At 41.6% G+C, this 20,406-nt stretch overlaps 1 protein-coding gene across 6 annotated transcripts in view; it reads left to right on the forward strand.

Annotated features, from left to right (window-relative positions):
* The window catches only part of POLA1 (DNA polymerase alpha 1, catalytic subunit), a 369,765-nt gene that overhangs the window by 222,245 nt on the left and 127,114 nt on the right, over window positions 1–20,406 (forward strand). The window contains exon 35 of one of the 6 annotated variants that reach the window (XM_043505025.1): window positions 9,242–9,804. The exons of 4 other annotated variants lie outside the window; for them this stretch is intronic. In XM_043505025.1, coding sequence (XP_043360960.1) covers window positions 9,242–9,250 — 9 coding nt within the window. In that variant the 3' untranslated portion in view covers window positions 9,251–9,804. Of the gene's footprint in view, window positions 1–977; window positions 4,402–9,241; window positions 9,805–20,406 lie in introns of those variants that run through there. One more of the 6 variants, XM_043505023.1, reaches the window with a different exon arrangement.

The following is a 20,406-nucleotide window of genomic DNA, read 5'->3' on the forward strand; positions in this document are numbered from 1 at the left end:
AACTTTTCCATTTCTCCACTGTGGGGAACTCTCAAATTTGAAATGAACAATTGTGTTTAGTTGTTTGGGTTTTCTCTTACTTCAGTGTTTAGTGGTAAGAGTTCAAACTTATTTTAAAGGGAGTATATTTAGGTCAGACTGACCTCCATTTGGGATGAGACTTTTTTCCTTCCAGACTTCTGTCTGTCTTGCTCTCGCTCTCGCTCTTTATATATTTTTCTAAAAGGATGAAACTAAGATTACTAGATACAACCACTTAAATAATGTACAGAAGTAACCAAACTAATTAATCCATAAAGTTTTGATGATTTAATAACATTATTATTAATATTCAGGTATACTTTACTTCAGTTGGTAATTCAAACTTATCATTTTTTTAAACAGTCATAAGAGCATCATGCTACAACAATGTTTGTATAATGGTTACCACCTCAAAACAAATGAAAATGTGACTACATGATTTGACTTGGCCTAGGAATAGTCACTGTTGAGATTTTCTCTTTTCTAGCCATTTGGATTAAATAAAAATACCTGGTCTGTTATTACTGATTTTTCTTCCCTACAACTTTTATGCATATTGATAAGCTCAACCTATTTTGCCAACATTTACTAATGCTATAATGCATTTTCCTATATCTCCAATCTCAATTTTTTACTGTTATTGATTGAAGATTCAATTCAGAAATGTGTTTAGAACCCTGCTTTCTGTGGTAATCATAGAAGTCAGTGGGAAGACAAGAAAATTGTATTGAAAGAAATTGTGTGCATGTGTGTGATGTGTTTCAGCATAGATTATTTCTGCCAAAATAATAGCTGTCATTTTGTTCTTGTTATATTAGTGGCCTGTAGCTCACTACTACCCCTTTTGACTTGGTTTTGCATTTGTCCATTTGTCTATTTGTAAATAAGAATGTTGTGAAGTGCCATAATTTGCAGAATTATTATGCTAATAAAATATTTTATCTATTTAAATTAAGAAGTCCAGGATGGTGACCCCACTCCACCTTTGTATCAAAGCTTGCAGACTTTAACATTTGGTGACTTTGAAACTTTGATTCTATTCAGTATTTCGTGTCATGCCCATCGTGGGAGGAAAAAGATGGAAAATGTATACACTGAGCCTATAGGACTTCCTGCAGTGCTTATTAATCCTTTATGGATCATTTGAAATGTTTCTAGTTTATTTAAGCTTTGCTGCTTGTATCAGATTGTTCCTGGAAAAAAAAGAAATGATCATGCTTTGAATTTTTAAAAATGTGATCTCACTTTCAAGCAAAAGCACTTTTATGCTCCATTAGAGCTGAATTTGCCAAACTCTTACATCTCATTAACACAAGCTTTACTGGATAGATAAATGTGTTGTTCAAAGACTGACTTGAACTTTACCAAACTGCATATTAAGAGTGTGTCTTTTAATGATTTTATATCTTGAATGTTTTCTCCGTGTAAACAGAAAAGAGAAACAAAAATATGCTATGTAATTCTGATTAAAAGAATAGGTTTAAACTTTGCTTAGGAGAGGTGCTGGTAGGAATTTTTAAGCTAAAGTTTAATTGAAGATTGTAGTAAAATATTTAGGCTAAATGTATCTGTGTTTTTCACCCAAGGCATACTACAGAGAAGTGTTTACAGAATTGAAGTTCTGTTTTTTTTATATTTTGTTAGCATTTTTACAGTAGGTGATGTGTTCATTCCATAGTTGAGTTAGGAGTTCCCTCATCTTAGGAGTTGTGGTTAAAAGATTCATTGTCAGGAGCTGAAAATTTTCAAGTAATTCATCTGAATAGCAAGTTAAGGACCAGCTCCTGCAATGGGAGCCAGTAGCACAGACTGGAGGACGTGTATGGAGTCCCATTGAGTTCAATCGACTCCACATGGACTTGGGCTAGCAGATCCTGCTGCAGGATCAATCTGGAAGTGACCATGTGTCTGGATAAAGTATTGTCATGTAATGGATATAGGGTTCTTTTCTTTCCTCCTTTGTTTTTGTTCTTTTTTCTCTCGTTTGGTTTCCATTACTGTAGTTACAATGACTGCTTGCCTGTGTGTGAATAAATTGTTACCCCTTTTTGTGTTGACACATTTATCAAATGTCAGAATGAGTTAAACTACAAATTCTAGTTGCTTACAAGGATCAGATCTGCCTCTCTGTTTTTAGCATCTGTTAGTCCAAAGATTCTTGTTTAAAATACTTTCTGCACCAGAAGTGTATGCTTCAAGGATAGCCTGTGTTCCATAATTTATTTTTTATACTTTTGCAATGGGATACACTTAAGCTTTTTATTAATTAAAAATCATCTCAAGTGAAAAGCCATACTAAGTGTTAGAGAAATATAACCATAAAGATTTAACTCCTATAATTTTGTATGTGGTTTGTAACATGTTAAATAGATTATTTTAAAAATAGTATCAACATGAAGTAAAACTCTTTGTTTTTATATGTATATTCTTTTGCATATCACTTATTGCCAGAGTAACGGAGCACCTCACTAAATAATTTATCCTTAAAACATTCCTATGGTAAAGGAAAATATTATCTCCATTTTACAGATGGGGAAAATTGAGGCAATGATTTTTCTGAGGAAGTCTGTTACAAAGTCTGAATCCCAATGCCTTACCCACTAGACCTTCCTTCCTTTTAAACTCTCTGCAGGGTTTGTTTTTTTAAAATCAAGCTTTCAGAACACTTGATAAGAATGAAAGTCAAAAATATTTTTTACAATGGAAAAAAGTTGAAAATAATACATCCATAGGAAAATAGAGAAATTTCAATAAGTGAAAGGAGTGAAGAAAGTACATCACTTGTATTAAAGAAGTGCCACCACTTATTCTAACTTTCCTCAAATTTCCATTTCATATCAGTAATGGAATCTTGAAAATAATTGGGAGTATCATATGGGTTCTCCTGAAAACTTGTACTGAGCAATCCGTGAAATTAAGTTTTGTGCAGATTTCATTTCTCTTTTCCCTCATCCTGTTTGTCTTTGGTGCTTTCTATACAACCAAAACAATTCTGTTCACAACAGTTGTTAAACTCTCATAATTGAAATTGATTGTTGCCAAACTGGGCTAAAACTACGTTTTCAAAAAACATGCAATAGCCATGGTATAACATCCTCTACCGGGGCTAAAGCATTTTTCAGGTACTCTTTATTCAAGCTTTATTTGCACAGTATAAACAAAATAAAATCTTGGCTTCTTGGAGCTCTAGTTTAAGAGAGAAATAACTTGCCTCTTTGTTTCAAGAAGAAGATTTAATCTGACAACCAGTGCCATTTTGTCCTATGCTTTGAAAAAGATAGCAGATATTTGGAGATCAAGGAATGATAGTGGATGGCTTTGCTTCAGTCCATTTGAAAATACTATTCAAACCCTGCTTGTTACATGATTTGGCTTCATCCATACAGGCTGATGCAAACCACGTTTACCTATTGTTGAACTACGTTGTTTTGACTGTGAATATGTGGTCTTTGTATTTTAAAGCACAGAGCACTCAGCAACCAGTTGATTGGGGCTCAACTGAACCTTGCAGCTGTCTCTGCCACACTGACAGTGTCTTGTACATTACTTCTTACAAAACACTAAGGGCCTTACTGCTGTTTAGGGCCCAGAAACCTGTCCCTAGTAATTTTTTTCCACACACTTCAGAGCAACCTTTATTAAGCTTTACACATAACTAGAGATGATGCCACCTGTAATATAAGGTTGCCTGACACTTCCCATTGCAAGACCCTGTTTTCAGTTAATTACAATTTTTCCAAAATTTAACTGTTCAGACTGACATTTTCTATACTAGGTGTCTGCTTCAAGCTGATTTTAAAGTTTCAGCAAAAATGGTTCAGCCATTTCCAAGAATGAGATTGCGGGAAATGCTTTGCCCATGTGTGTGGTTTTTTATTTAAAATATTTAGATGTTTCATTGAGATGTGCCAGTGCCTTCATACTTTGGAGCAGGAACTCAAAATTTGGCAGAGAGGTCACCCGCGTGTCCGGGAATGCCTTTTGTCATCCCTGTGAAAATTCACTCAGATTTTGCCAACTTATAAACCTCTGAAAAATTTTAGTTAATTCATGGTCATGCAAGAGACTTGTAGAGTTTGGCATCTAAATGTTCTGATGATTCTGCCTGTGGTCCATCTGGTCCATACTCGCCCAGCTCCAGTCTGCAACTGAACTGTGCATGCATAATGCCCCACTTAATGATTGAATGGGCTTCAACACTGGGGCTCCAGAACTTCTGTTGCAATAATAATTGCTGTTCCAGATGCTATGGTGCTGGGTACCAAAACTGAAAGCAGGCAACTGGTCTCTCCTGTATTCTCAATGCTCCCCATGCTGACTCCTGGGCAGCGTGGAGGAGGAGGAGGAGAAAGCCACCTGACTCGAATGTAGGGTGGAAAGGAACCCCAGAAGCCTCCAAGATGGGGACTGGACAGAAACAGATGAAATCAGAAGATAGGGGGCCTAGGAGCTAGGTGAGGGGAGGATAGGGGATGTGGGAGTGAGGAGAACATGAGAAGGAGCTAGGGAAATGATAAGAGATGGAGGAGGATATCAGGGGTCTGGGTGGGGAGGATATGTGCAAAAGGACAGGGACAGAGAAGGGTCTGTAACCTTTAGAGAATCACTGCACTACAGAACCTTGAATTGTACTTTTTATTCCAGAGTTTTGACTTTCCTTTGCTATCTATCAAATAGCTGTGTGGAGACAGGGGGAATGGCAAAATATCTCCACCACTTCTATTGGAATGTCCACATAGCAGATGACAGCCTTCTACTGCTACTAGCTCAAGTGGTAGAGGATTGCCCTGTGGATCTGTTGATTTATGTGGGTGGGTCAGTATGTTTCCCCATGCTGAAACCTCTTTTGTTTTTTCAGTAGTTAAGATTATTGTGTTTAACTCAGGACATTACATTTAAAAAATGTTAAAATGTTTAGTATACAAAGTCAAATGTTCAAAATTTAGGAAATAGTATTAAGGCTTCCTGTGGAACCTTAATTCAGCCCCTTTTTGTATGTGCATTGTGATATAGTCTTTGATTACAAGATCAGATACTATTTTTTTACACAGTACCCCATCATTTAGTGAATGAATAAGTTATTCACTATTTATTTATATTCTTATCCCTGTGACAAGTTGACTAAGGTAATATCTTTTATTAGGACCACCGTCTGTTGGTGAAAGAGACAACACTGCAAAGAACATTTCATAGAATCATAGAATATCAGGGTTGGAAGGGACCTCAGGAGGTCATCTAGTCCAACCCCCTGCTCAAAGCAGGACCAATCCCCAACTAAATCATCCCAGTCAGGGCTTTGTCAAGCCTGACCTTAAAAACTTCTAAGGAAGGAGATTCCACCACCTCCCTAGGTAACGCATTCCAGTGTTTCACCACCCTCCTAGTGAAAAAGTTTTTCCTAATATCCAATCTAAACCTCCCCCATGCAACTTGAGACCATTACTGCTCATTCTGTCATCTGCTACCACTGAGAACAGTCTAGATCCATCCTCTTTGGAACCCCCTTTCAGGTAGTTGAAAGCAGCTATCAAATCCCCCCTCATTCTTCTCTTCCGCAGACTAAACAATCCCAGTTCCCTCAGCCTCTCCTCATAAGTCATGTATTCCAGTCCCCTTATCATTTTTGTTGCCCTCCACTGGAAGTTTTCCATTTTTTCCATATCCTTCTTGTAGTGTGGGGCCCAAAACTGGACACAGTACTCCAGATGAGGCCTCACTAATGTCAAATAGATGGGAATGATCACATCCCTCGATCTGCTGGCAATGCCCCTACTTATACATCCCAAAATGCCATTGACCTTCTTGGCAACAACAGCACACTGTTGACTCATATCCAGCTTCTCGTCCACTGTAACCCCTAGGTCCTTTTCTGCAGATCTGCTGCCTAGCCACTCGGTCCCTAGTCTGTAGCGGTGCATGGTATTCTTCCATCCTAAGTGCAGGACTCTGCACTTGTCCTTGTTGAACCTCATCAGATTTCTGTTCAGCAGCTTTAAAATACTCCACATTTTTAAGAGGTTCTTTCTAGCGGTCTTTTAAAGGTTACTTGCTGGAAAAAAAAATATATTTCCTGGGATGAACTGTTATCATACAAAGTTTAGTTACTCCAGACAAACCCAAGATCTTTAAGTTTTAGATAAGGAAATATGCTTACAAAATATTCATGTTGACTTGGCTGGCAAAAGAATTCCCATTTAAATCTCCCAATCCCCACCCTTCATCCTTTATTCAATGTGTAGGTTCTTGTATTATTTACTATGTACCATCCAAATTCTGAACTGAATGCAGAATTATTAATTTCCTCATATGTTTTTATGCTGCTGTCATCTTAATTTTATTAACATTTGTAAAGAACTATCTTCATAACACACCTCCTGTGTGGTGAGGTGGTAGGGGTATCTCTATTTTACACACTTTTACACTGAAGTGCAGAGAAATTACAGTTTAAAATCACCAGGAGTGTGTACTAATTTTGAGTGCCCAATTTAGAATCATAGAATGTCAGGTTTGGAAGGGACCTCAGTCCAACCCCCTGCTCAAAGCAGGACCAATCCCCAATTTTTGCCCCTGATCCCTAAATGGCCCCCTCAAGGATTGAACTCTCAACCCTGGGTTTAGCAGGCCAATGCTCAAACCACTAAGCTATCCCTCTCCCTTCTAAGACATCTAGGGCCTGATATTTCAGAATACTTAATAATTTACAGTATTTTGTATACTCAGAGCAGAGATCCCATTGACCTCCATTGCAGATGGGACTGTTTAGCACTTCTGCAAATCTGATCCTGAATAACTCCAGAAAATAAGTGACTCACGGTGGCCAGTTGTGAAAATTCTGGTATAAGTGACTTGGCCAGCATCACATAAGAACTCTGTCAGAGGAGATGGTAGAATCGGGTTCTTCAGGGTGGCATTCCATTGCCTTAACCATGAGACCATCCTTTCTGAGTTTTCCTGCCTCATTTACTACGCACTTTCCAATTTCAGCAATAAATGAGACAGTGTCCTACAGATAGGCAACAACCTTATTAACTACACAAACCTGATTAATTCCTGCAGTCCAGCCTGTGCACTGAATGAGGCGAGGACCTTGTGGGGAAAAAATAGTAATGAGCATATAATTGAAGACTGCATCATCAGGCATATGTACAAAGGGACCAGGGGCAACCTTAATTCTGGCATTTCCTAATTTTGAGTGTTTGAGTATTATCTGCAACCTTGATAATGGTCTTTAACATAGTGTTTTGTGTGTAGTTATGTGTGTGTGTGTGTATATATATAGTATACACACACATATATGGATATGGGGGGGGTGCTTAATATCAAAAGTGAAATGTTTCCTTAGTGAATAGACATACCACCTTTTATATAATGGTATCATGCATTTCATATTTTCATTAGTTTTGTTTTTGTAACAAAGATTTAATTAAAATTGGGCCTACCAGTGCATGTTTTCTTCTGTTTTGTTATTCCTAATATGAAATACTATTGGTGTTTGTAACTCTGTTTTGATCCATTTAGGTGTTTAACCCAGTACACGTATATTTTTCTGTAGACTGATTTGGCTGGTTCTGTATTGAAATCCTGTGCCCTTTTGGACTAACAAAGGGAGTTCAGCGTCCCCGCGTTCTCAAAATCTAACCTACAAGAGATGATAGTATAGTGTGAAAATTACTCATGTGCTTGGTGAGGAGGGGGATCTACTCAGCTTAGTGTGTATGTGGCTACTGGGCAAAGAACAGAATTTGTGATTTCATTAGTCGCTATTTGGGTGAGTGTATTATCTGCAACGACTTATTCTGTTGTTGTATGAACATGCTATTTTATTGAATGTGGGAAGAGTGCAATAAGAGTATGCCTATTGCTGCGACAATTCATCTTTTCTACATGCTTATAGACTATAAACACACCTGATCAGGAAGGTTGTCAAGGAGCCACAGGATTGTCAGAGGAAAGCCTTTAGATGCTGGGCTGCCATGAGGCAACTGGAGGGGACAGGAGCAGGGGGTCAGTGGGATGGAACTGGAGAGTTGTGGGGGACAAGAGTCAGGAGAGATGGGCAGAAGGGTTTATAACTACTACAAGAACACACTTCTGTCCAAAACCTAGACTTGGACTCAGGATTCCTGGGATTCTTCGTTCACTTGCTGTCCAGAAAATAGCTGTAAAATCCATTGGCAAAGTGGGTCTCCATCCCTTTCGAAGAGGATAATAGCTTTCTTCTGCCAGTTACTCCATTTGCTCAAGTGGTGGAGGTCTAATGTGGATCTAAAGGGCTCAGCTTTTCTCATGATCCAATGTGGGGGGGTTTCACTGATTCCATATGATAGTATTTCTTGGTGGGAGTTCAGTTTGCTTTTTTAAGAAGTTAGTTTTTTGTTTATTATTTCCATTGTTAAGAGAGCGTTGTTAAGATTACAAAGTCAAACTCTTAGAAATCAGGAAATGCCAAAAATAAGGTGGCTTTGCAACCTTAATTTGGCCCCCTTGTGCATATACATTATTGTACATCCTTAATTACATGATCTCACACACTATTTTTTCCACAGGCTCCCTCCCTCATTCAGTGCACAGGAGAGTTCATGTTCTGGAAACAAATTTGGCTGGTGCACTGAATGAGACTGTGTTTTCTGTAGGGTCCTCAGCCTCTGTTGCAGGAGTTGAAAGGAGTGTGCATCTGAAAAATCTTCCCAATGAAAGTTTGAAAGTTTGGTTGAAACTGATACATTTCAATGAAAAGTTTTGGTTTTGATTAATTAGTATTTTCCTGTTTTTAAAAAAAAAAATGCCAAAATTGCCAACCAGCTCCACTCACTACAGCAAGTGAAGTCCATTGAGGATGTGCTTTGAGTGTAAAAAGTACCATAAAATAAATACTTTGAAAAATTAAATTTTGACAAATATTGGTCTTAAGCTCACTGTGTCTCAGTTCTTCATCTGTAAAATAGGGATAGTGCCATTTCAACTCAGGTGTTGTGAAGATAAAGTTCATTAATATTTGGATTCTGTGGTGAGAGGATCATATAGCAGTGTGTCAATAGTGTTGATAAAGCCTGGGGCCATATATTGAATTGTATGAATTCTGCCACTTTTTTTAACTCTTTTATTACACCAAATTCAGCATCTAGAAAAATCTCAAGTCTCTAGTCCTTACCATGACAAAGAAAACCTAAAAAATGTGAACAAAGCATAAACTGTTTTTTTTTTCTGTCTGACTCTGCAGAATGTCTGAGAATAACAATGGGTGTTAATTGTCCCATTCATCTCAGTTGAGATCCTGTTGACTCTGCAATTCTGTGGCTGCAAAATCTGGCATTTTTCTGAGATCCATGGATTTCAGCATGTTTGCTATAGAACTTCAGGTCTTACTGTAGCCAGCCACATGGCACTTTGATGTCTTCCTTCCTGTTGGGACCTGCTTGCAGTTGCCTCTTTCTCTCTAGCGTTCCCCACAAGGGGAAGTTAATTGAACTTTGGCGATGTTCCCTGCACTATTCCACAGAGCCAAGCAGCAGTGGATCAGTGAGAAAACTGAAGGCTAGCTTGCAGCCAGCAAGATGCAGGAAGGTGAGCTCGAAGTATTGGTAGGCCAGCAGGGCTGCCATGGGATCAACACAACAGCCAAAGTCAGGGGAGTTAAACTCAAGCGCCCTGCCATGTTACACTTTGGGGGAAAAGGGTTCTGAGCAGGCTTCCTGGATGATGATGCAGGAGCCAAAGCTCAGGGAGTGAGGACACAAACCTCTTGGAGAGCATAACAAAATAAAAGAAAACCATCTCTTGGAAATCATATTTAATGTCACTTGGTATTTTAAAGTCTTTGCCACAGTCAGAAGTATTTTCAGCTACATGTGTATCTATGCGTGGGGGAGGAGAATAAATTCAATAGCATGAAATTTGGTCCGAGTGTGCCCAAGGGCCCGAACTGATGATTTAATTACAGGCTCACATGCTATTTTTTTCTCTTGCAAAGGTGATCATGGGTTTTGAACCCAGGATTTTAAGATCCACAGCACAAATATTTTCTACTTAAGCTAAAGAAGCAACTGCTCATGGAAGTAGGCTGCCATCCTTTATGCGGACCGACCGCTGTAGTCTGGGACAGAGCACACTTTGCCATTGGGCTACATAACTCTGTGAGAGAGCTGAGGTATCTTAGGTTCTAATTCTGTCTCTGGAAGGCAACATCGATAAGACTTAGCTTTGCCATATTAGAGAGCTGTTCCTGCCTCTGCCTGAAATTACTGTGTGCAGTCTCTCTTACGTTATTAATCAAATGAGGTGAATGGTCATTTCCCATGTCTTAAGGCCTTGGGCAGTAATAACAGTTGTGAAGCCCACAGAAATATTAATAGCACTCAGTAGAATAGATGAAACCAGAACCACAGCTACCCTGGTTCCTATATCAGTGCATCTTCCTCTAAACCAGATATTACGTGGGTAAAGCAGGAAACACTTGTTTGACAGCTTTCTTTTAAAAGCAAATTAAAACAGTTGTGTTTGAAGTTATTCACAGCTGATGAGAGATTTGGGACTCTGGATGTACTCTCAATGGAGAGATTTTAGCGAGCAAAGTGGATAAGGTGATCAAAAGCGCATTGCAAATTCTGCTTGTCACATGGCTTGTACTGTGTGTGTGTGTGTGTGTGTGTGTGTGTGTGTGTGTGTGTGTGTGTGTATGTGTGTATTTATGGCATAGGTAGCAATCAGATCCATGCTAAAAGAAAATCAGTCGTGATAAATTAGTTATCACATACTTTTGGCAACCTCACCAGCACTCTATCCGCAAATTTAGCTCTTGTGGGATTTATCACATTCCAAACCTCTGAACAGCTTTGAACATTTGCCAGTTTTTTACACCCCCCAGAAAAGGTTTGCTTTACATGAGTAATATGGTCATCCCAAAACACATGCCATAAAACATTTACACTGCTCTACATGGCTTCTCAACAGGTCCATAGCTTCAGCTTTGCTCGTCCACAGCTCAGGTGGGGTTGGGGGATATGGAAATCCTCATACCTTCACGTTCCTTTTTTTTTTTTTTTAAACCACCCAGCATCCGCTACAGTTCAGAGCTAAGGATTAAGCTGAGGCTTTCTAGCCCTTCTATTATCCCATTTCAGATCCAGACCGATTTCCCCACCTAGTGGGCCTAGCCTCATAACTACCTCTTCCTCTCTCAAAATGGGGTAAAGTTAGCAGTTTGAAGGCATAAACCCCCTTACATATTTATCACTTAAACTGAATTTTTGGCAGCAGACTTTCTTTTATCACTTACTGTTTTATTATCAATTGTCCTTTCCCTTTGTTCCATCCCGCTTACCACTGCAACTCTTGAGCTGCCCAATCTCACTGTCTGTGTTCATTATACTTCTCATTCTCTTCTCTTCTGTCTTTCCCTCTTTCTCGCTTTTTTATCTTCAGTTTCGCCCTCCCATTAGTCATTCCTCTTTCTTCCTCATCTTGGCTTCCTCCCAAAAAATCAACAATCAAAGTTTTTGTAATATAAGTAAACCGATTTTTTAAGACCCAGAACTAACATAATGGCCACTTGTCATGATCTTGGGTACTTCGCTTGTAATTGTCCTTTTTCCCTATCTTCATCTGTTTTGTCATTGTAGATCATAAAATCTTTGAGGCTGGGACTGTGTCTTCCTCTATGTATGTACGTTGCCTTGCACAGTGGGCCCCAGACTCCTACTGGGGACTTTGGGCATTACCGCAATATAAAATAATTCTGTTTATGTATATGACATTGTAAACTGTCACATGCGGGGAGAAAACACACACACACAAAAAACCCAAGCAGCTGGATCCAATTAACCGCTGCTCTCTCAGCCTGCTGTTAATGGGAAAGTTCTGGGGTCTATATAAGCCAGACCTAGCCCATTCCAGAGAGAGAGAGAGAGGAGGAGAAGAGGCAACACCCATGAAAACTGGAAGCTGAAGGAATGCCAAGGGTAAAAAGAGTTCCAGAAAGGGCCAGGGGAAAAGACTTTCACCTTGAGGGAAAAGGTGCTGAGTTGGGCATTGGCTGGGGCCTGCTTCCCTAGAAACTGTGGACTTGCCTGAGATGTCATTCTAGACCACCAGGAAATGGAGACATTTGGAGCTGTGGGATTTGGAACTTAGAGGGTCAATGTCACCTTAGTGATTGTTCAGCTCCCTAAGATTAGTCAAAATTCACCACTTCACAATATCTATAAATATATATGTATTTGTAAGTTGTTTCCATGCCAAGAGTATACACATTGCTCTGTACTATACATAGCAGATAAGTGCAATGTTTAAAAAATATATATATAGATAGAGATGAATGGATGGATGATCTGGAAAGGTAGGTGAGTAGTGAAGTAATACTGTGTAGATACAGCAAGGTTATTTAACACAGTATTCGCTGGATTTTGCTATGATGAACTTCAGAGAGTGAAATTAGGTGTTTAGGCTGCCAATGACAGACTAAGTTCAGTGCTGATAAATGCAGACTCATTCATATTGGAAGGAAGAGAATGAACTATTTGTACATCTTACGGCGTTCTGGGTTAGGAAAGGGAGTTGGGCATCATTGTGGACAGTTCAGTTAAGATGTCTGTTCAATCTTCAGTCACAGCCAAAAGAGCAAACAAGAAGTTAGGATACATAAGGAGAATAATATGGAAAATATTATTGCTATTATATAAATCAGTGGTGCATTCTTGTCTGTAATACTGGGTGGAGAACTGATCATCCTGTTTCAGAAGGGATATTGCAGAATGAGAGAGGGTTCAGAAAAGGGCAATGAGAATGACTAGGGACATGGAAAAGCTCATATGCCAAGAGATTTTAAAAGAATGGGGGTTGTTTCTATTTGCAAGTGTATAGGGGCATGATAAAAGTATATGGAAAAATAAATTACATAGAAAGGTAGAGTAGGAGCTTCTATTCTTTGTCTCATAACATAAGAACAAGAGGACTTTCAGTGAAAGTGAAAGGTAGCAAATTCAGAGTTGATAAAAGGAAATACTTTTTCATATAACTTGTAATTCGGCCATGGCTCTCATTGCAACATTATGTCATTAAGACCAAGAATTTAGCAAAATTTGAAAAGGGTTTGGACATTCTATATGGCAAACAACAATGTCCAGAATTATAATAGTTAATGCTAACAAAAATGTTGGAAGGGCTATAACATCTCATGCTTCAGGGTTAAGAAATTTGTGTGTGGCAAGCTGGTGTAAATCTGTAGCCGTGTATCTTGCCACTCACTAAAAGGCTATGTGGACCCTCTACCAGGCACTAAAAGATGCATACTGGGCTCAGCACGGAACTTTTAGTGCATGGTGGCTGGGTCCACATGACCATTAGAGAGTGGCAAGCTAGCACACTGCAGATTAACATCTTGGCTTGCCAAGCATTAGGTCTCTCTGTAGCCAAACTCTAACAGAGATTAGAATAAAATCTTTATCAGAGATAGTTTATCCCACCTCCCCCTAGTACGGGTTTTCTTGGTGCTTCCTCTGAAATATCTGGTGCCTATGACTGTCAGCGACAAGATGTTAGACTAAGGGGACCCAGATGCCTGTGTCTGATCTAGTATGACAATTTTTTATATTCATTACAAGCCCTACAATAAATGAGTTGAAAATTTTTGGAGAAGTAGAAACAAAAATGTTGCAGTATGTTACCAGATACAAATACCTTAATGTATCTTATTTTTATTATTCTGAGCTATAAGTAAGGTACATTGTGCAGTTTTGTGGAAGATAACTTTCAAGCATTATTTCAGCTTCAAATCCTTTCAAGTTCTCTGATGACTCTTTCAGAAGGAAAGGCCATTTTGTGTGTGTGTGTGTGTGTGTGTGTGTGGTATATTAAAAAAAAAAAAATCCCGTCATGGATGAGTAAATGGTTAAAAGACGGGAAACAAAAGGTCAGAATAAACAGTCAGTTTTCAGAATTGAGAGGCCCCCCTGTCCCTCCCCTAAGGATCAGTGTTCAACATATTTATAAATTAAAAAGCGGTAAATAGTGAGATGCAAAGTTTGCAGATGATACAGATTTGCTCAAGACAGTTAAGTCCAAAGCTGACTGAGGAGAGTTACAAAGGGATCTCCCAAAACTAGGTGACTGGGCAACAAAATGGCAGTATTGATAAATGCAAAGTAATGCACATTGGAAAACGTAATCCCAGCTATACATACAAAATGATGGGGTCTAAATTGGCTGTACCGCTCAAGAAAGAGATCTTGGAGTCATTGTGGATAATTGTCTGAAAACATCCACACAGTGTGCAGCAGGAGTCAAAAATCTAACAATGTTAGGAACCATTAGGAAAGGGATGGATAGATAAAACATCATTAATGCCAATATATAAATCCATGGTACCCCCACACCCTGAATATTGTGTGCTGTTCTGGTCACCATCTCAAAAAAGATATATTAGAAATGGAAAAGGCAACAAAAATTATTTAAGGGTATTTGGGGGGATTAAAAAGACTGGGACTGTTCAGCTTGGAAAAGAGACAACTAAGAGGGGATATAATAAGAGATCTATAAAATCATGACAGGTGTGGAGAAAGTGAATGAGGAAGTGTTATTTACCCATTCATGTAACACAAGAAGCAGGAGTCACCCAAGGAAATTAATAGGCAACAGGTTTAAAACAAACAAAGGGAAGTACTTCTTCAGACAACACACAGTCAACCTATGGAGCTTGTTACCAGGTTATGTTGTGAAGGCCAAAACTGTAACTGTTTCAAAAAGGAATTCAATACAACTAGATAAATTCATGGAGGATAGGTCCATCAATGGCTATAAGCCAAGACGGTCAAGGGTGCAACCCCTTCCTCTGGTTATCCCTAAGCCTCTGACTGCCAGATGCTATGACTGGATGACAGGGCATGGATCACTTGATGATTGCCGGTTCTGTTCGTTCCCTTTGAAACACCAGGCATTGGCCACTGTCAGAAGACGGGAGACTGGGCTAGATGGATCATTGCTCTGATCCAGTATGGCTGTTCTTATGTTATTATCCATATATTTTTATTATCTATACCAGCATACTATACTTGTTTAGGGCTGTGGCACTGGGCTGTGTGAAGTAGCTTGTGCTTGTGACCAGTATAGGTATTCTACGATTGTCACTGGCTGCAGCCAGCCACATTTAAGTGAAAAGGAGGCTGAGTGTGTAAGTCTTCCCTACTGGTACATAGCCTCTCTCCTGGGAAGACCCTGGCAGTATATCTGAGTGGTACCAACTGGTAACTGGGCCCTGGTGTATCCAGGCTAATTCTTCAAGTGATGTCATGGTAGCATGGGGCCCCAAAAGTATAACAAGCAAGTCCATCAGCACATGAAATATGTCCTTCTATTCACTAACCCATATGCCCCCAGCTACCGGGTTGGTAGGGAAGACCACAATGGTTTCTGTGTGGAAGAGAGTGCTACAACGACATACCAGAAGTGGATGCAGGCATAGCGGTTGTCTGTTGCTGGAGAGGACTCATGGAATTAATCCATATCAACAGCTATAGACTGCATCAACCCCAGCCATTCATCTTGCAAATGCATGCCACTGGATTTCAGGAGAATGGGTGAGAGTGTGTGGATGGTGTGGCATATGCCATCACCCTTGAAAATAACTTGTGTGTTCTGGTGATGGAGGAAAGTCCTACAGTGAGGAGCTAGTGGTGAAGTGACAGGCATGGTGACGCTGGCAGTTGTAGCTGCAGATCTGCATGTAGGCAGCCCATGACATTGGTTTCTTGGTACCATACCTGAAGATGTTTTGGCAACATCTTGGGCACCTGAGCAGCCATTTTCAGGATTACGCTACTCACCCTGTGTAGAGAAGGGGCTAGAAAAGGTGCCCTAAAAATTGTCTGCTTCCATAGAATCTGACCTGACCACCGTATCTGCAAGGCCATGCACCTGTGCAGTCAGAAAATGAACAAACTGACAGTCACAATAGTGTTGTGTTGCTTCCTATCACTAATGGTATTAAGCAGGGCTGCATAATTGGTCCCGTCCTGCTCAATCTCTTCTATGCAGCAATACTTGATGAGACCTGAATGCCAGAATCTGGATATGTTTCCAGTCCTCTGGAAAATTATTCAACCTGAACAGGCCGCAGTCTTTACGAAAATGTTTCAGGCAATTGTTCATGAGCTGCTTTATGCAGATGACTGTGCTCTAGATGCACATACTCAAGAAGAGAGGCAACTGATTATGGACAGATTCACAGAGCCTGTAAAAAGGTACAGGCTGGCAATCAGACTTAAAAAGATAGAAGTTGTGTATCAACCTACGTCAGAGGAACCCTCAGTGAAACCAAAAGTCACCATTTATGACATCTGCATGCCATACTCTCCATCAGATGTCAGGATAAAGTTACCAATAAAGTGGTTCTGGAACACAGCCACTCCACAGGGATTGAAGCCATGCTCATCACATCACGGTTCTTCTTTGAGTGCTTGCACATGTCCATTCCAACATAGGTGTGTGTGTGTGTGTGTGCCCTGAGCACAGAATTTTTTTTCCCCTAGCAGTATCCATTGTGTCGGCTCCAGCACCATCGGAGCCGCATGCTCATAGCGCTGGTAAAAAAAAAAAAAAAAAAAAAAAAAACGGCCCTGCCAACCCTACTTCCTTTCAGTTCCTTCTGACTCCCTGTGACAGTTGCTGGAACCCCTCATTGCTCAGGCAATTCACCTCCTACTGGTTTTCTCCCTTTCTTGGGAGAAAGGGAGAAAATAGTGTAAATAGTTCTCGTTCTTTAATAGTTAGAAATTAGTTGTTAGGTTTTAGCTAGTTTCAGACATCTCCACACTTAGTTAGCGGGGTCATCCACTTCCCCAGTGCTGGGACATGCCTCAGACACCAGGTTTCAAGCTGTGTGCCTCCTGTGGTAAGTCTGTGCCTTTGAACGACCCACACTTGAGCTATCTCAAGTACTTGGGGGAAGCTCATAGGAAAGACTGCTGCAAAATCTGCAGAGATTTTAGATCCTGAACCAAGAAGGACCAAGCTGCCCGACGGACGGTCCGCCCCTTAAGGCCTGCCTTGGAGCAGTGTTCAGACTCGGCAGCGAGCACCTCAGCCTCGGTGCAGAGCGCTTCTCCAATGGCTCGTGACTCCCAGCACCAATCCTCTTCCCCGGTGCCCAAGAAAAAGCACCGCACGCACCAAGAAAAGAGCCAGTCCCTGGTGCCAAAGGTTAAAGAAGACCAGGACATAGCCAGATCCGTATCGGGCCCTTGTTCATCCCTGGCTCCTCCTCATCAGGTGCTTGCAACTCCAGTGCTGCTGCAAGCTCCTCTGACACCTGCACAGGAGCCATCTCTTCAGGGCAGACAGCGTACCAGCCAGTTTGCGGTGCTGTCAACCCCGAGGCTTTTGCAGCGGCCAGGGACCTTCTCATCCTGCCAGTCCTGGTGTCCCTGGAGGTTCAAGATTTGGCACTGTCTGTGCCACCAAGCAGCAGGAAGTTATCACCAGGATCTTGCCCAGTGCTGAGGCTGCCGTCTAGGGGTAAGCCCCTGTTGACAATCTTAAGATCTCCACCTTGGTGACCTTCTCTGGTACCAAGAGGCACATCATCACCCTGGTCTCTGCACTGCAGCTCATCAGACTTGGAGGTGGGATTTTATTCCCCTCGTCAGCATGGCTGACCTCGCTGTTCTCTGGGCCATTCCTATTCCACCACGATCCCAAGTTCAGCAGTGCCTCCAAACGTTTGGCCACCGGGTCCATGGCGACTGGAAGCTATGCAGTGGCCCTTTAGGAATCTTTGGGGGTTCCCCCACCATGGGGCCACCCCCTCAAGGTACTCATATTCCATTGTTTTGGAGGCTGGGCACCCCCAGTCCTGTGCCAAGAGATTCCAGATTTGGACTCTGGTATTGAGCACAGCACCGAATCTCAGGAGAAAGCCCAGCAGGCTCCTTCAGATGCTGGGAAACCAATGGAGGCTTCTCAGCCCATTTTAGCCTTCTCCCATCCTCCTCTCCAGATGAGGCAATAGTAATGCCAGGGGTCTCCCTGCTACAAGACAACCACAAGGCATACCAGGACTTGTTAAAGCAGGTAGCCTCGAACTTGGGAGTCCAAGTGGAAGCTGTCAAGGAGGCAATACAGTCTCTGAGACATTTTGTCATCAGCGGGCCTCTCTAGAGTGGCCCTACCAGTGAATGAAGCCATTAAGGATCCGATCAAGGCCTTGTGGCAAAGCCCTGCCTCCCTCCCTCTGACAGCAAAGCACATAGAGCGTGAGTACTTTGTACCAGCCAAAAGGTATGAATTCTGCATTGCTCATTCCATCAGCCTTGAGGCATCCTATCTCCCAGGAGCACCAGAACCAGCTGGCAGATCACCTCAGCAGGTTTTTCTCCTCACACCACAAGTTGTATCTCTGGCCAGACATCATGAGGGACATCTTCCACTCATGAGGGAGTTGGGGACTCCCCTAATAGACTTGTTTGCCACCCTCAAAGCAGGAAATGCCACTAGCTTTGCTCCCTAAAAGGTCACAGCCCGCGGTGTCTCAGGAACACATTCCTGTTGCCATGGATAAAGCACCTGTATTACACATTTCCCCCATCCCACTCATCCACAAGGTTCTGATGAAAATCAAGCACGACCAAGCGTGGGTCATTCTCAGAGTCCTGGCATGGCCCAGAGACCATTAATTCACCCTGTCAGTGGAGGCACCATTATGACTTTCACTACACCTGGCTCTGATCTCCTGGGACCATGGTCAGCTCTCTTCATCTGACGGCTTGGAAGTTCCATGGCTAAATCCAGAGGAGCAGTCTTGCTCGGAGCAAGTCCACAGGATCCTACTGGGCAAAAGAAAGCAGTCCACCAGGGCTGCTTATGTTGCAAAATGGAAACAGTTCTCCATCTGAACTCCATTGTCTCCCAATGACAAATTCCACCTTTGCAGTCATCTCTGCATCTCATCTTTGAATACCTCTTAGAGCTGAAACAACAAGGTTTAGCCCTCTTGTCAAGTTCACCTGGCAGCCATCTCTACCTTTCATCTCAAGATGGACAACCAGTCCATCTTTTCACATGAGATGATCTATTTTCTCAAAGGCCTGGAAAGGGTGTACTCCCAGATTAAAGTTCCCATTCCTCCCTGAGACCTGAACCTCATCCTATCAAAGCCTATGGGGTACCCGTTTGAGTCATTAGCAACGTGTTCATTGTCGCACCTTTCCAGGAAAGTGGCCTTTCTGGTGGCTATCATTTCAGCCTGAAGAGTTTCAGAGATCCGGGCCCTCACATCGGAGCCCCCACATATGGTCTTCTTCCAAGATAAAGTCCACTAGCGCCTACACCTGTCGGTCATTCCAAAGATGGTCTCACAATTACATTGCAATCAAGAAATCTTCCTACCAGTTTTCTACCTTAAGACACGTGCAACTAGAGAGGAACAGGGTCTCCACTCATTGGATGTTAGATGGACTCTGACTACTATATACAAAGGACCAAACCATTCCGCAGATTTACGTAGCTGTTCATAGCGATAGTGGGAAGAATGAAGGGTCTCCCCATTGCATAGAGAATCTCATCGTGGATTACTTCTTGTATCTGGGCATGTTACGAACTCGCAAACCTCTTTCTCCCAGCTAATCTAACGGCTCACTCTACATGGTCTCAGCCGCCTCCGCTGCTTTCCTAGCGCAAGTCCCGATTCAGGACATCTGCAGAGCAGCAACCTGGTTGTCAGTTCACATATTCACAACGCACTATGCCGTTATTCAGCAGATGAGAGACTATGCCATTCTACAGTCAGCCTATCCTTGAACTCTGAATCCACCTCCTGTACAACTGCTTGTGAGTCACCTACATTGGAATGGACACGTTCAAGCACTCGAAGAACAAAAGTTACAGATTGGTTAGTAACCATTTTTCTTCTATCTGTAACTTTTGTTCTTTGAAATGTGTTGCGCATGTCCATTCCAAAACCCACCCTCTGTCCCCTCTTTGGGAGGCGGTTGGTAAGAAGAAAGGGAAAGTGAGTGGGGTTGGCAGGGCCCTTTATACCGGTGTTATGAGCACACAGCACCAAAGGACGCTGGAGCCAACCCAACAGATGCTGCGGGGGGGAAAATTCCAGATACTGTGCTTGGGGTGCACACATGTCTATATTGGAATGGACATGAGCAACATATCTTGAACAACAAAAGTTACAGAAAGGTTAGTAACCGTTTTTTATGCTGGGCTGGTCATATGTTGAGGATGGATGACACCAGAATGCCAAAGCGGTTGCTGTACAGCAAACTGAAAATGGGTTTCTGCGCCCAAAGGCAGCCAGAAGAAATGCTTCAAGGACACACTGAAGCACACCTTGGAGCTGTGCAAAAGATTAATATTAACTGCCGGGAGCCATCAGCAACAGATCAC

This window comes from Dermochelys coriacea, chromosome 1 (assembly GCF_009764565.3).
Source record: "Dermochelys coriacea isolate rDerCor1 chromosome 1, rDerCor1.pri.v4, whole genome shotgun sequence".
NCBI lineage: Eukaryota > Metazoa > Chordata > Testudines > Dermochelyidae > Dermochelys > Dermochelys coriacea.